Here is a 15918-nt window from a genome sequence, read left to right as displayed (position 1 = left end):
TTCTTTGGTTACCAACTCATTTGCTGTTTAATTGAAATCTTTTCTCCAAACTCATTTCCATACCACTGCTGTTTTTGAATGCAGAATTACAGCCCAGTATTGATCATCCTTCCCCCCCGCCCCCATCCGCAATTGAGTTTGCAAGGATACACATTTTTTTTTTAAGCAACCCATCCTGCCGCCCTGGTCCAATCTGAAACCTACTGGCGTGGCTTGAGGCAATTTGCTAGATAAAGGGATCAAAAAAATTTAGTCTGAAATGTATGAAATCTAGACCCGCACCTACCATATAAGGTGCGTGCGTGGGTGGATATATAGATTAGTTCAGACAAGGTTTAGATGAGGAGTGGATTAAAGGCATTGGCTGTGAAGGAGCGGAGTTGGTAAAGCAAAATCCTAATGCATATTTCAGCTCATGTCTGGTCATAATTCTCTCCCCCCTGGCAAGAACAGCGTCTTTGCTGATGAGATGAAACAACGCAAATTTAAGGATGGCGGGGGCTTGGGGGGTGGAAACTGTACTCAGTACAGCCATTGACATTTTCAGAAAATTATTCTGCTGATCCTTTTCTAGAGATCAAACTGCATTTGTGATAGTTATGGGATTGAAAACTCAAGCTCTGTAGTTAAATTATTTGCCAGCCAGCAAGAAGGACTGCTGTAATGCCATGGCTCTTTATATACAAGCCATGTCCTTGTCCAGGACTGACTGCTGACCATTTGGCATGCAGGTCATGTTGTTACAGAGGCTAGTACGCTTCCAGTTCATCCGAGTAACGACCGGAAATGAACCCTGCACTTGGCCAATTTAGGCACGTTGGGTGCTGGGGATCAGAAGTGGTACCCACGCTTGGTTTGGGCTATCACATTTGGGCTACCAGCAGGCACGTGCATTTGGTTAGGGCTACCAGCCGACACGTGTATTATCCGTGCATCCCAGGGTATCTGATCCCCTGAGGATGCGTGGTTGAAGCCCGGCAGTTATGCGAGTTGCTTCCATAGCCGGAGCTCTAGAGGTGAATACTTCCAGCTTTGGAGGCTGCAGGTTCAATGCCAGCACAGTAGTCAGGATGACAGATGCAAGGCAACCATGGAGCATATGGTGATGTGCAATTACAGTGAAGAAATAGAGGTCTTTGTGACCTCGCCTTCTAAGCGCTATGCCAAAAGCCTATCAAACAGGAGATTCAAGGCCAATCTGGTAGAGATTTGCAATTCCTGTTGGCCAGAGAGGAAAAAAATTGCCCCTGTTCTATGAATAATCATTATCCCCATCCCTTCCCTACTGCTGGAATATGGGTGAGAGACAGGCATGCATTAGAGACACCCTCCTCAAGACCTTCCCCCAAAGCAAACCAAGGTCTATCTGCCACGTCTCAGTGGCATTTCTGGAGAGGACTGACCTGCCTGTTTATCCTGTTATATAGATGTGTGCCTTTGCACCTCAACTTGCTTCTGACACAAGACACGACCCTTCTTGTTTCCCAAGACTGTGGAACAGCAGCAACAGGCTAGGCACTGCTTAATCTTTAGGGACAAACATTGCACATAAACTGGTTTATGTGATCAGAAACCACCTTAACCTACAACAGAAGAGACGTTCAGTGCACATAAAAGTGGCCAAAACTGGTTTGAGATAAACCTGGGTGAATGCAGTATCAGACTGAACTGATTGAGCTCAAACTGGTTTATGCAATGTCTGTCCCAGACCTAGAGGTGAAGGGGGGTCTTGAAGATCTACCCGATGCATAGGCATTTTGCTAGGCCTTGCTCATAAGGGTGAATTGCACTGCTTACGACCCGGTGACTTGGCTTACTTCACGCTTACGGGGATTTGAGCCCTTGAAAGATGCTGCTTCCTGCTTTCCCCACACTCAAGCTCCTCTCTCATGATGAGGATCGCTCCAGAGAGAGACGCAGCCCTTGCCAGCCAGAGGAAAAGGCCATGTCACCATCTTGAACTCAAGGTCCCTGCATTGCAGATACAGTTATCTGCAACCGCCAGGAAGAAAACATAATCCCTTTCCCCTACAGTCTAAAAATTCTGCGTGCATCGCTGAGCCATGTGACACCCACTAAAACCGGCAAAAATCATACAGCTCGAATCCCATCTGCCCCTTGGAAGACGAGACCGTCGGAGCCCCGTACTATTTGCCATGTAGTTACACGGTAATTGGTGCCCCGTAATAAAACAAAGCTAATCTCCGAGTGTATTTTTCCTCAGGAGTTCATATTTCTGATTTAGGCAGACGCCGGGGATCTGTACCAAAATTAGCAAAAGGATTTTCTTTTGTTTGTGATCTCCTGGTACTTGGGCAGCAGCTGGGACTCTGCATTCTGAGATGTTTGGGCTGGGCAAACAAATTACCAGAGACTAGCCTCATTTAAAAAAGCTGCAGAGGTAGCTCTCCAATCTTACAGTGGGAATCAGATGCTGACTTCTTCGTTTATAGATCCCGGGCACTCTGATGGAGCAGGGTCTCTACTAAGTCAAAGCTGGTCAAAGCTCGCCCTATGTAACCTCCTCCTCCTTTTTTCTATCGTGCAGCCTGGCAGCTTCCAAAGAAGCCGAAGCAGCCGCCCGCTCTGCTCCCAAACCCATGTCCCCTTCGGACTTCCTGGACAAGCTGATGGGGAGAACTTCAGGCTACGATGCCAGAATCAGACCCAACTTCAAAGGTAAGCAAAACCCTAGCTCATTTGGGTTCGGTTATTGGGCAACGATTGCAATTACCGCTCCCCGGAGGTCTTCCTGGATGCAAATGAAATGTGCCTGCTTTATATTTATAAAGCACCTTCCTTCCTGTGGGATCCCACAGGTCCTGCACTCCCTTCTTATGCAGAAATGTATAACTGTGTATAGAGTCCATTTGCCGACTACTCGAGCGCAGCTGCCTTAAAGGGTGCAACCCAGTGGCTTTTTAGCAAGACCCAGTCACTGGTACAAAGCAAGGATGAAAATTGCATTGAATACACTGCAAAGGGGGCTGGGGTGGGCACACTGTAGCTGCCCAGCAGCAAGGTTTGCAACAAGCCTGTCCTTTCCCCGTTGCCTATTGAGAGGAAACCCATGTAGGCCTGGGCTAGATGGAACAGGGTTTTGAACTGGAAAAGGGATCTCTGTAAGGAAAAGGCTATGAACCACGGCTCTGAATAATATGTTTGGATTATACCTGGTTATTTCACATCCATGCATTCACTATTCATGACACATTGAAAGTAGGAGTTAAGCCACTCACCCAAAAATAAATATGAAATGAAGCCTTTAGCACACGTTATAGCAAGTATATCCCAGCTGCCACACACTACAGGAAAATGACTTAAGGAACGGTTTGTTTTCCATAGTTTTTAAAAAGTCACATGCACTAAAAACCATTCTGATGAGAAGACACAGCATGAAGGGAAGGCAGGAAGAATGGGTACGATTTCATCTAGGAAACAGAAGACCGAATGGGGACTAGCAAGCTGTCTTCAAATACAAATAAGGGTGTTATGAAGAGGCTAGCAATCAATTACTGCCGGCATCCACAGGGGACAGGCCAAGTAGCAATGGGCTTAAATTACAATGTGAGAGATTTAGGTGGGATATTAGGAAGAGATTTCCAATGATGAGGGTGGCTAAGCCCTGGAATGGATTATACAGAGGGGTTGTGGGATCTCTGGCACCGGAGGTGTATCAGTGAGTGTTGGACAGACATTTAGACTAGCTCAGCCCTCGCGATCCCTCCCAGCCTTGTTTTTCCAGCCTTTCATATGCCTCCTTTGCCGTGAAATGAAGACACAAATGAAGTGAACAAGAATCAGGAAGAGTCAAACTTTCCCACACATCAGTACTTTGCAGCTCAAACTCCAGAGCCCGATGGAGTCAAGTGTGACCGTTACGTTTGCTGGGAAACTCCCTTTCCAATGGGACAAAGTCCCACCTCTAGCTCTGCAGACACCTGAGGTTACAGACTTCAAGTCATGATTTAGGACTTTATTATATAGAGAATGTATGACTATAGACTATGTGACTATTCTTTATTATATAGAGAATGTACGACTACATTCTCTATATAATAACGTTTCTATATAGAGAAAAGCCAGCCACGACGCAAGACGAGTCTACCGGTCCTGGCTCTCAAGTCAGGGGGTCTGTCTATTTGGAAGGGGTAATGTCGTCTGCAACGAGAAAAAGAATTTAGTAGCAGGAAATTTAAGGCAACTATTGCAAAGAATTAGGAAAATCAGGATAACTCCCAGAGCTGCCCGCCTGTCCCAAAGGCACCGGACAGCACGAATGCACGCATGTTCTCACGAATGGGTCTCTGAAATCTCCAGCTGCTCTACGGGGTCAGTATCCGAGTTGCCCCTCAACAGATGAAGCCAGTCCCTTCCTTCCAACACGCTCGCCCACAGACGGATGCGTTCAGGGTGGAATCAGATGGAGGAGTGCCACCTATTGCCCATGATAAGTGCTGTTGCTTGGAGCTGGTACATACAGCACAGGAGGGTTGGGAGACAGCGCTGAAGCCAATACCCTGGAGGCAGTGAAGCGGTGTTTGATTTAAGATCACATCTTCCCGCGTGGCGGATTTGTTCCTTTCATTCACGCTTCCTTTCAAGCTCCGCTCTCACTCCCTGCCTGACATCAGAGGCATCATTACTGTGCAAATGGATTGTGATGGCCCAGAGCATGGCGACTTCAGGTCGGGAAGGATTGCTGGGCTGGCTCTCATGGAAATCAAAGCCCTTCACACTGCTCTGGCAGTGTGACGGTGGAGCCTGCCCTGTGCCTGCGCTGCCTTCGAAGAGAACCAGCTCCTAAGTGCCATCTAGAAGAGGTATCTTCCAAGTTACATGGGTGTAGGTTGCAGCCCTGTTGGTCTAAGGACATAGGCAGAAAACATTCTTTGAGTAAATCTAATATCTTTTATTAGATCAAGTCAAATTTGCAACACATTTGCAACTCAAATTTGACTTGATCTAATAAAAGATATCACTTTTACCCGAAGAACTTTGTCCATCTAAACAAAAAAAAAATCTTGCTTTCAAGCAACACACTTCCCACCTAACATCGTGGCTCTAGCAAGCTCCTCTGAGCAGCCACGCAGGCTTGGGCCTCCAGATGCCAGCTGTGCTAGATGCTCACATCTGGCCACAGCTGCTGCCGCACCCCTGAGGCCCTTTTGTAATGCGACCTGACAAGTTGCAAATGGCACAGCGTTTTTTATCCGCATCCTGCAGCGAGAGCGAGTCAACTCTGGTATCACAAAATACCTGCTCCTGACTGGCTGGCTGCTGTGTTGAAACCCACGGAGGCTTCCCTTGCACGGGCCTCATCCCGAGTACTTCTGCTGCTATTCAGATACGTTGCAGTTTCTCGACGGCAGGACTCATCGTCTCCTGGCATGCTGCAGACTCTTCACCTGGCCTCCACCTGTCCCTACTAATAACAAAAGTGTTCAAAAGTGTCTCCCGATTGCTGGCTACCCAAAGCTGGCTCTTAGGATGAGTTGGACACTAAGAATAACTCAGACAAAGTGTTTCTCAAGCCAGGGACCAAAGGAAAAACTACCGGATAGATGGACCCCGCTCGTCCAGAAGGCAAGAACCGGGAACTGGAGGAAGGAAGGAAGGAAAGAGCCATCCAACTGACCCCCTGGTCCCCTCGCACTCCTTTGCTGAAACCCAAGCTCATCAAGTCCAGTGGTCATTAAGGACCCACCAAAGCCTTGGGCACCCGCTCACTGGATGCAGGGCTTAGTCCTTCATGGTGTATCCCCACATGTTGGTGCACAAAGCCATGCAGGTCGCATTTCATACCCACTCCGCATCAGGGCAACCAACCACATCGAGCAGGTCAAGGCGAATCAACCCCTAAGCAATGGCATTCGTTAGACGTCTGTTCTTCTAATGCACTCTTCCAATGCAGGCCATTTTTCATTTCTGAAGCCTCCTTTGGCCCGTGCTTTGTCCTCGACTGCTTCTCAAGATAAACCGGGCCCTACAATCTCACCCGGTGTTGCCCGCTGTTGTTAGCTCCTAATTTCTGTGCCTTGTTTTGTTTCTTACCTTCAGCTTCCCTTCCTCCATCCCCCCAGGAATAATTGGGCTATGATAATGCAAAACTCTTAGGAGCAATTCATCATTGCAACAGCTCCTGCAGTCCATTGGCAGGCAGTAGGCTCTGTCCCTGATTTTCCCAACATTAAGAAAATCCTCCCAGAAACCAACAAAAAAAGGGAAGGCACGCAGGGTTAAAAAATGCACCATTGCAATTGCTTGTCGCCATTGTGTGCGTGCACACACAAGAAATTAAACTTTAATATTTAATGAAATATATACACTATCCTTCTGCTGAAGGCAGCTGGATTGTAATTTTATTCGAGATAATTTAATTTCAGATTTATTTCAATGAACTCCACCTTCCCCGTGGGGGCAGTTCGCTGGCTCGCTCTCCCACACATAAATCAGGATCCAATTTATATGGAAGTCACAGACGCAGCTTTGCAGAGCTTGGGGTTGTAGCTCTCCAAGCACGTCATTTAAATTAACTGGCAGTAACTCATCAAGGCACTTTAATGGGTTAGATCTAAATGAAAAAGTAGAGCAAGACTGTGCTGGATCAATGTGGGGGGCTGAGATTAGAAAAGGGAGGGACATTTATGGGACAGCCATCTTCTTGAGAATAAGAGGCATCCTCGGTGTTTGGGTAGGATTTAGCAAGGGAAATTAGCACTCGGGAAGGTGAGAGTGAACGTGCTGGTAGGGGCGCTATAGGCTTCCCTCCCCGCTACACCCATGGTTTGGTATTGAATTGCACTATCTTCTCCTGGTAGGAGACAACGCGATCCCTGTACAGCTGTGTTTCACTCCAGAGGTGGCTGCATTACTGTGGTCGGTACAGGGCATTTCTACCTATCCAGATAAAGACTGGGTTTTTAGAGGAGCAGAGTGCTCACTGCGGCCACCGACTGCAAGCAGAGATGCAGGCATTTAGCACCTCGACAAGTCATCTGCTGCTGGCAAAATCCTGCTCGGGTCCATCAAGGAGATACTGCCTGCTAGGTTAAAAGTGCCAAGTCAACGAGCAACTCCACCTGCGGTGACAAAACAGCTGCAATATTTCGCATACGCCAGGGGTGCATATGGCACCTTCGCTAGGTTATGACGCAGCGTCCGTGCAATCAGCACGCGTGCCCCTCTGGGCTGAAAGGCTACAGACACCTATTGATTATTTGCTAATGACATAACGTAGCCTACTGTTTTACCAGCACAGTTCCTGGACCTCTCCTACTCGCCTCCCCCAAACACACACGGCTTCCAGGTAGTTGCCCCCAAACTCTGACTCGAAGTCAGTCATTCTCTTCTCCACCCAAAAGACTAATCACAGAAGGAACCAGTGGGTGCCAGCTGTATTTCTATCAATTAGAGTAACCACAACACAAAAATACATCATTCCTCCTCCTCCCCATCTGATATCCTAACCTATACCTATGTTTAATGAGCCTGGCTACTGAAACCTGTGGATCGACCAGCGTGAGAACTAATTTTCGCAGTAAAAAAAATCCAGACAAGCCCTGCTGCATGCAGCCCTTTTTCAGAGTGTGCCATTGCTAGCTAGCTGCAAAGTTACTCACATCTTCTACTAGGTACAAGGCTTAAAAAGGAGGGAGACATGAAAAAAAAAAAACAAACCCCACAAAACAGGCTTTGAATGTAACATTTGCAATCAAGAAATTCCATTAATTTCTACTGAGGAGGAAATGTACATTGATTACAGACCAGAAGAGTCTTGTTAAAAAAATCACTGGACCAAAAATGAGCGAGTATTTCATCTTTGTGCAGCTGCGAGCTTGCAGATGTGGCCTCTGATGTCAAGTCCCTGAAGTATATCAAGTCTAAGCCGTCGGGCAGCACGTGAAATACTGATGTACAGCAGAGAGGCGTGTGGTAGAAACAAGGTCATCTCTGACCACTAAACTCATCTTTAGATCCCTTTTTTTTTTTTTTTTTGGAAGAATGTCCCGGATGAAGCTGTTCCAGAGACTGAAATTCGGAGCACCTAGAACGACAGATGTTCGGCGTCCGCGAATGAGTGTTTACTGAGCATCGGGAAGGAGAGGGAAGGAGAAGTAGTTCATGCTCCAAGGATCTTACAATCTAAATGAGGCAAACAATAGAGTGAAAGCACCCAGGAGCCCCGGGCGCCAGGCAGGAGGCCAAGCTGGGAGAGGCGGAGTGGGTTTGCATGAGTGCTCCTTTATCTGGATGGAGAAGGATTGGCTGGGCAGAAAAGCCAGCTCGAGGCTGACGGAGCTGAATGGGAGGGATGGGCATTGTCATTCGGAAGGGAGTTTAGACACCAAGGCCTTGCAGCGGGTGCAGACAACACCCACCCTTGGCAAACCCCCAGTGCATGCACGCACGCATCCACATGCTTCTGGCAGCTCCCCACAGCTCCATCCCGGTGCACGCTGGGATGGCGCCAGCTGCTGAATGGGTGGTGGCAGCTGGACTAAAGCATGGGACGAGCTGCAGCCTGCTGCCGGACGGCAACAAAACCCTTGCTCCACTTCACCATGCTGGAACAACTCAGCTGGCAGAGGTGGAGGGCTCCGCTGCCTCGGACCTCGGACGAGTCAGCAAAGCACCCCATGCCTCAGTCTTCCCATCTGTCAAGTGGAGCCAAAAGCACCTCCTTTCTCCAACCCGCCACATGCTTCAGCTATTTTGATGGGAAAGACCCCAACTGAGATGAGCTTGGGTGCTCTTGTACTCGACCACGACCACACCAATTCCACACCCAGCACTAAGGGATCCCCAGTCACTGGGTATACTGGAGACCAAAATCTAGAGCAAGCTGTGGGATAGCTGTGGGAGTCTTTCGATGCATTGGAAAAATAGCAAGTCATTACTCTTTTTTTTTTTTAAGCATGCAATAGGTTTATTCATTAACGCATGGCTTTTTGAAACACGTTCTGAATTTTTCTACTTGGGTTTGGTTTGGGGTCTTTTCTGGAAAGCTTGGTTTTGGCACATTGTTTTAGCAAACTTATTATTTTTAATTAGGAAACCGGTGAATGGAATTTCTCTTGCTAAGACCGAGCGTTTCTAAACAGCTATAAATACAGGAACGATGCAGCGTGTTCAAAAACTACGATTAGGGTCTTGCTGGGTTCTTAATTATCTGCCTTTTGGGGTCAGAGTGTCAGACTATTGTTCACAGTCAGAGGTGCAAGAAACTTACCCCCTTTTTTTTTAAAAAAAAAAAAAAGGGAAGCTGAAATTCTGCCATGGTCACAGGACTCCAGAAGATGGAGCTTTCAGGGGGGAAAAAACCCCTCCCAGATCTCACAAAATCCAAACGGATGCATATGGCTGAGCAGTGGATCTATGCTTCGGTCACTGATGGGACCATCGTTAGTGCAGAGATGGCCAAGCGGTCTAGACACGGCAACCAGCAGCTCTGTGTAGGCAGACTGACTCTGATGAGAAGCTGAGCAAATCATCCAGCCCAGAGCTCCTGGAGGCTGCAGCCAGCGATGCTGAGGGATCTCCGCACTAGGCTGCAGTCACAGGAGTTGGCTGCAGAAATGACTGCAGTATGGACAAGGCAGGCCAGCTGCAGGGTCCAGACAGCTCCCACGGAAGCGACAGGGGATGCAGAATCGGAGAGAGGAAAGAAACACTCCCTCCAAAGACTTGGAAGAGGCAGGAGTAAACTCAAGGCATCCAGAGACATCAGGGGAAGCCCTCAGCGGGTCCTTTTATGGCTGCTGGAGGGTCCAGACAGTCCTGCTCAGTCCCCACCCCAGCCCCGAGCTGTTCCCCTTGTGCTGTTTCTCTGCTGGACCACGAAAGGTGAAAAGGCTCCCCCCCCCCCTTACCCCCATGTACATGCTGCGTCAGCCCTCACTTGGCCCCGGCTCCATTGTCCCTATTGAGCTGCGCAGCCCCACTTGGGCCGTGCACAAAGCCCTGCTCGTGCAAAGGGGGTTTGCTGACTCGGCTAATCCCCTAATCCGCCAAAGGTAAAACGGTCAGGTAATAACAGGCACGAAACAAAGGGAAGAGGGAACAAAGCGCTGGGCGGCCCGTTTCTGATGACTCCAATATAGCGGCAGAGTCGGGATTCCAGCTCTAATCCTCCCCTCCTGGTCCAACAGGCCCTCCCGCTGCGCCCGGAGCGGTTGGCCTCTGCCTCCGCTTAAAGGGGCAAACTGAGCTTTCCAGCCTAGCAGGGCTGTTGCAAAGAGGCTGCAAGAGCAGTCAGAGGCTCGGTTGGTGGAAACAGAGGGAGCGGTGCCAGTCTCCATCAGCGGAGGGGCTGACTCTACTCTATTGAGAGTTAGGCACGGCCCCAAAATGTGATCTCAAACTAGAGAGGTACACGGGGAGGAAAGAAACTGCAGCCCGCTTTATCCCTCTGAGTGCAAGCAATGACTAGGACTTCTCCTGGGGCTGAAGGCAACAGGTACAAGGAAGTCTACAGGTCCTGAACCCTGTGCTTACCCCTTACTCAGGCTTTATTTTCCATCACCTGGTGCTGAGCTGCAGGCCCTGGCACCTTCCTGATTCCATCCCTGCACAGCCTCAAGCCAACCAGCACCACGGCACGCGCCACTGGTGCACGGCTGCACCACGGCACGCGCCACTGGTGCACGGCTGCACCACGGCACGCGCCACTGGTGCACGGCTGCACCACGGCACGCGCCACTGGTGCACGGCTGCACCACGGCACGCGCCACTGGTGCACGGCTGCACCACGGCACGCGCCACTGGTGCACGGCTGCACCAACACGGGTTTGCCGCCAGCACGGCATGAAGGGCTGCAAACCATGACGAACCCTCTCACAACACCGTGACACCACCCTGGTTTCTCCTTCAGTCTCCAGCCCCTTCCACCCATGCAAACTGTCGCCCACCCTGAGGCTTGCAAGATATGATCAGCTGCCCGCACGTGTGTAAGACTAGCAGATGCGTGCTCTGCAACACGGATGAGAAGCACACGTCAGATCCAGACCCCGTAGCAAGTGCCAAAGAAGCTTTAAAGCCTCCCTGGTTGCAATGAGTGAAGGAAGGAGACTTCCTCAGAGAACGTCTCTCACTCAATATTAGAGTCTTAGCAATTAAAACCAGCCTCCTGTCATCCTCAGGGAGCAGTTTCCTGAGGACTCACTGAGCAAAGACCTCAGGATCTGACCTCCTAGAATAGAGTCAAGTGCCGAATATGATCATGGGGATATACGCAGATCCCTTGTAGATGGTCAGACATCCACGGGAAAGAGGAGGGGTTACAGCCTGCATAGTCCACTCATCCACCATGCCAACAGCAGCTAGTTCTTACAAAGAAGTGCTCAATGAAGCGCTTTCCAAGCAAGGACAGTATCATTACCCATTGTGCAGTTGGGGAAACTGAGGCACAAGGTGGAAGCATGATGTGCCTATGGTCACCCAGATGGGAAGTGGCAGAGCCAGGAATAAACCCTGCGAGGCCACGAGTTCCTGCAGCAAGGCTGAGCGACCTCCCTCCAGAGCCACGTTACTGATACAGTCTTATTTTGTCGTGCAGGCCCCGCAGTAAACGTCAGCTGCAACATTTTCATCAACAGCTTTGGTTCGATTGCCGAAACGACGATGGTAAGTAAATGCAGCATTCCTGGCTTTTATTATGCTAAAGTAGACTGTTGCTCTTTTCCTGGGGTAGACCTCAGGTGGGAATAAATTAATAACTCCCACTTACAAACCTTGAGGCATTTCACTGTTCAAAGACTATGATCCTGCATGTGTCTGCACATAAAAATAGATTTTAGGAACTGATGTTCCCAATTGTAGAATACACGGAGCTGAGGGAAGAAGTAAAATGTGCTCCATTTACCTCTTGCTTAAGGTCTGACTAAGGCCCAAAGTTCAGAGATGCATCCAAACTTTCAAGGGCGTTTAGGGGTGGGATTTTGAAATGAGCCCATTGTAGAGTAAAGGGATCAGAGCTAAGTACAGATCCAGTTTGCACCCTGAGGCTGGGGAAGGGCTTCAGACCTGGATTCTCTTTGGAGCCTGAATCTCCAGGGGAAACTGAACAGTCACGTGATCAAAACCAACATACGCAGCACAGGCCATCTTCGTCAGGAAATTAATGAACATTGCTAATAGCTGCATCTAATTTGTAAGGGGCTAGGAGGTGTCCACTGTAAGGAAAAGGAGATAATAGTCGTCAGATGGAGCAATGAAAGGTCAATTGTGATATAATCAGCAAAAAGCAACCCGAGGCTCTGTAGGTACAATGCCTTCCCGATGCGTTAATTAAAAGATCATCCAGAAACATCTGCAGAGGCTTCCTCAGACTGACAAAGGGTTTTTAAACCCGAAAGCTTGCCAAAAACATGTTTTCCAACTATTTACGTTGGTCTAATAATAGATAGCAGATTGACCCAAAGAACCTTGTCCATCCAGAAATATGAGGTTCAACTGTTTTTGTAATGGTCTCTCTGGAGAGATGTGGAAAGCAATGTGCATAAATGCAACTCCAGTACTTTGTCCTACGCATTGAGAACAGGATTCAATAAATACTTCAGGAAATCAAGTCCTCAGCTGCATGGCAGGACAGAGCAAAGCCCAGAAACACTTGCTGCTGTATCATGATGTTCCTCAACCCCTTGCATGTTTGCAGTCATTTGCAGGTAGAGCAGAATAAATGGCAACTGCATTGAATTTTGTCTTTGTTCATGAACTGGAGTATGGGACCCTTATGAACACGTGGCCTCAATGCAGAGCATCACTGGGTGCTGCGTGCAATCAGGAATTCATTAAATAGATCCTCCTCTTAAAAAGTATTAGACTGCCTGGGAGATGGGGCTGGTCTATTGATCTCTCTGTGTGTTACAGAGAAAGATGATATTATATAGCTGGTCTATATTGCTTCCGAAGGCATATCATAAAACCATACATTAAAATGCAAAGGGAGAAATCCCAAATGAACTGGGCTGACAGAAACAAGCACATCTTAAGCTAGCCTGACAAGGAGAAACACGTGGCAGACTTCAGAAGCATACTGCAGGGATTAGCTATATTTTGCAGGACACATCGTCTTGGATTCTCCCGTCCGAAAAAAGGATTCCCATTCCCGCTTGGAAAGAACTGTATTTTTTTTCTGCGAGTGCCTATGTGAGCGAAGGCAGCAGATATCAATTCTGCTTCAACAGACGCTGCGAAACAAAAGCACAGCTCTTGGGAGCAGCCACTGGGACTCACCAGTGCCCTGGCATTTTGGACTGAGTGCTGAAAAGCTGACCACCTAGCAACTGTTTACAGCAATGTGACAGAAGAGCCAGCCTGAATGAAGGAGAGGCAACGTCAAAAGGTTGTAGCTTAGCTTTGCAGCAAAATCGGAATGAAAAATGAAAAAGAAATTCAAAAATCCCTGCAGAGAAAAAATTGGGGGTGGTGGGTGGGGGGGGAAATGGTCTCAGGTCAGCTGAAGCATTTTTGTTCCAGGGTCCACTTTTTGAAGTGATGATGCCAAAAATGCAATGATTCAGGCTGAAACATCCTGTTGGAATACCTTCCCCCCTTATTCTCTTCCAAGATATTGTTCCAGTAAAAGCAACCCAGTTTGGGGAAGCATTTCAGATTTAACAGACCCTTATATTTCAGTGGAAGATTGCTGCACCGAGGTTTCACAAACCAGCTGGATTCAGAACAACTACAAGAAACTTGCTCTCTCTGCAGTAAGTAGAAGAACCAGGCCTACAACTCAAGATGCACGACTCGCTTGCAAAGCAGCAGTGCAGAGTACACGACTCTCTCGTGTCTCCAGAGGCTGGTCATGTATAAGGCTGGCATCAGCTATTGCTGGAGCTGATGACATTTTTCTATTTTAATGTAACAACATATTCAACTTTAAAAAAAATGAATTTCCCAAGAAAATATTTCCTTTCAGTTCAATCCCAGTTTTCAGTGGAACAAAAAAAAAAAAAGGTACCAGACCAAGCAACTGCTCCCAGTTAGTGGACTTTTGGTGGAAAAGCAGAAGCACAAACTTTCAGTCTTGAAGGTCGTGGATTTAAATAGCAGAAACAGAAATAGTTAGGGTAACATCATCGAGTTCACTTCACTGGCCCAGAGACGAAGTACGTGGTTCAAGAGCTGCTGCGGCTCAAGTCTGGTCTTCAGACTACAGCAGGCCCCAGATTCGTACACTTCAAATGCTCCATTTCTACACCACATTGTATGAAGCAGCTCCCTAGCACCCGAATCATAGGTCTTTCCATTGCTGCATGTATTTTTATATATAAATATACTTGCATTGGGACTCTTAGTTGATGTACAAGACATGGCTGTTGACTTACAAAGAGTCTGGTGTGGTGTGGGGCCAATAAGACCATCGATGGAGGAATACTTCATAGCTTGGGGCTCCGTAGCATCAGGAAGAAAACAAGAGCATGAGAAATAAAGAAGTTGGGAAACTTGAGTTCACATCCGTTAAGGAACAGGTGGTGAGGGGAGAAAAAGGTGGGAGCCGTCCAAGGGAATCTGTAGGAGCTCCCAAAAGCAAGCAAGCAGAAGAGTGAAGAACTGCGAGATTTAGAAGCAAGCAAGGAGGGAAAATTCACACGTGAAATGAGCTCCCATAGGCAGGGCCAGGGAAGAGGCAGTCCTTCAAGATCAGCAGATGCCAAGAGCTCTCACTGCTGCATGGGACTATGTCTATAGGTGACTGAGATGAGCAGGACAGGTCAAGGCTCTTATGGCTTTATCCACCCTGTGTTTAATCCAGCCCAAAGATAAGAAAAGAAGCCGCTACCAGGAACGTATTCAGAGTCAAACAAGCACTTTAAAGTCAAGAAACATTAGAGGGCACAAAGAGCAGGACAGATGGATGGATGAGCCTAGCTGGCCTCTTTCTGTCCTGAAATATTACTATGGTAATACATTCAACAGCAGGTGGGTTCCATATTTAACATAAATATGAGAAGCATCCTTTCCTGCAGCTGATTTTATTAGCAACTCGGGCAGTTCTCTTTTGGCTTCCACACCGAGGAACAGAAATAAAGTTTCAAATCTCTCGTACAAACTAAAAATAGCAGCTGAAATCCATGGGTGCCGGGTCTCTCTACGGAGGTGGAGCGGGTTTACCGGCAGGTAATAAATGAGAATTGAAAAGGAAGATCACGCGCTGACATTTTGGGATTCTAATGCTCAGCAGTGCTTTTTTGCATACGTATATTTGTCAGCTGCTTAAAAGGCATTTCATACTGAATTCATCCCATTTGAAAAGGGCAAGCCGAACGTGACCTTATAAACCAGCTGCAACACAACCACGCTCGCCGAACAAGTATCTAATAAGGACACGAGAAGCTGGAGGCTCTATCTGTCCAACTGTAAAATACTTGTTTGGAGCCATCTGTACATAAGCCATCCAATCGGATAATGAATCCCGCCTGGAAATGGACTTCCAACAACCCGCTAAACCTCACGAGCTCCAACCCAGCAAGAATCAAACAGCTGATAAAACCTAGCAGGGAAAATATGGCTCTTGAGCCTGTCCTTCATCCAAAGCTGAGTCACATGAGGAACAGCAAGCAGGACGGGGAGGGAAACAGAAAAGATGTTTTGTTTTTTTTACTCGGCTTCTCAGTGTTTGCTGTTTCGAAGCCTGTAACATTTTGCAATTTGCAAAAAAAAAACCCCTGAAATGGGACTTTCAATGCAAAGTACATGAACAATCAAAAAAAAAAAAAAAAAGGCAAAATGCAAGTATGCCTTTGGACGACACTTTTAAGTTCTAATTTGGAAATAAGAAAATAATATCAAGACAGGCAAATTTCTCATTTGGAACACAGTACCATTTCTGATTGGCTGGGGAAGGGAAAGTCAGAGGGTTTAATTTACCTTATATCCTACAGTGATGTGCAAAGCACCCACATGCCAATG

General features: G+C 47.7%; 1 protein-coding gene and 1 long non-coding RNA gene across 3 annotated transcripts in view; one reads left to right on the top strand and one right to left on the bottom strand.

Moving 5' to 3' along the window:
• LOC109283426 (uncharacterized) overlaps positions 1-15918 on the bottom strand; it is a 161845-nt gene that overhangs the window by 145056 nt on the left and 871 nt on the right. The window lies entirely within an intron of this gene.
• Positions 2560-15918, top strand: part of GLRA1 (glycine receptor alpha 1) — a 29310-nt gene continuing 15951 nt past the window's right edge. Inside the window, exons 1-2 of the mRNA XM_059712926.1 lie at positions 2560-2679; positions 11558-11625. Coding sequence (XP_059568909.1) covers positions 2601-2679; positions 11558-11625 — 147 coding nt within the window. The 5' untranslated portion in view covers positions 2560-2600. The remainder of the gene's footprint in view (positions 2680-11557; positions 11626-15918) is intronic.

Source organism: Alligator mississippiensis, chromosome 9 (genome assembly GCF_030867095.1).
Source record: "Alligator mississippiensis isolate rAllMis1 chromosome 9, rAllMis1, whole genome shotgun sequence".
In the NCBI taxonomy this organism is placed as follows: domain Eukaryota; kingdom Metazoa; phylum Chordata; order Crocodylia; family Alligatoridae; genus Alligator; species Alligator mississippiensis.
The sequence above is the reverse complement of the archived record's forward strand: the minus strand, read 5'-3'. Positions and strand labels throughout refer to the sequence as shown.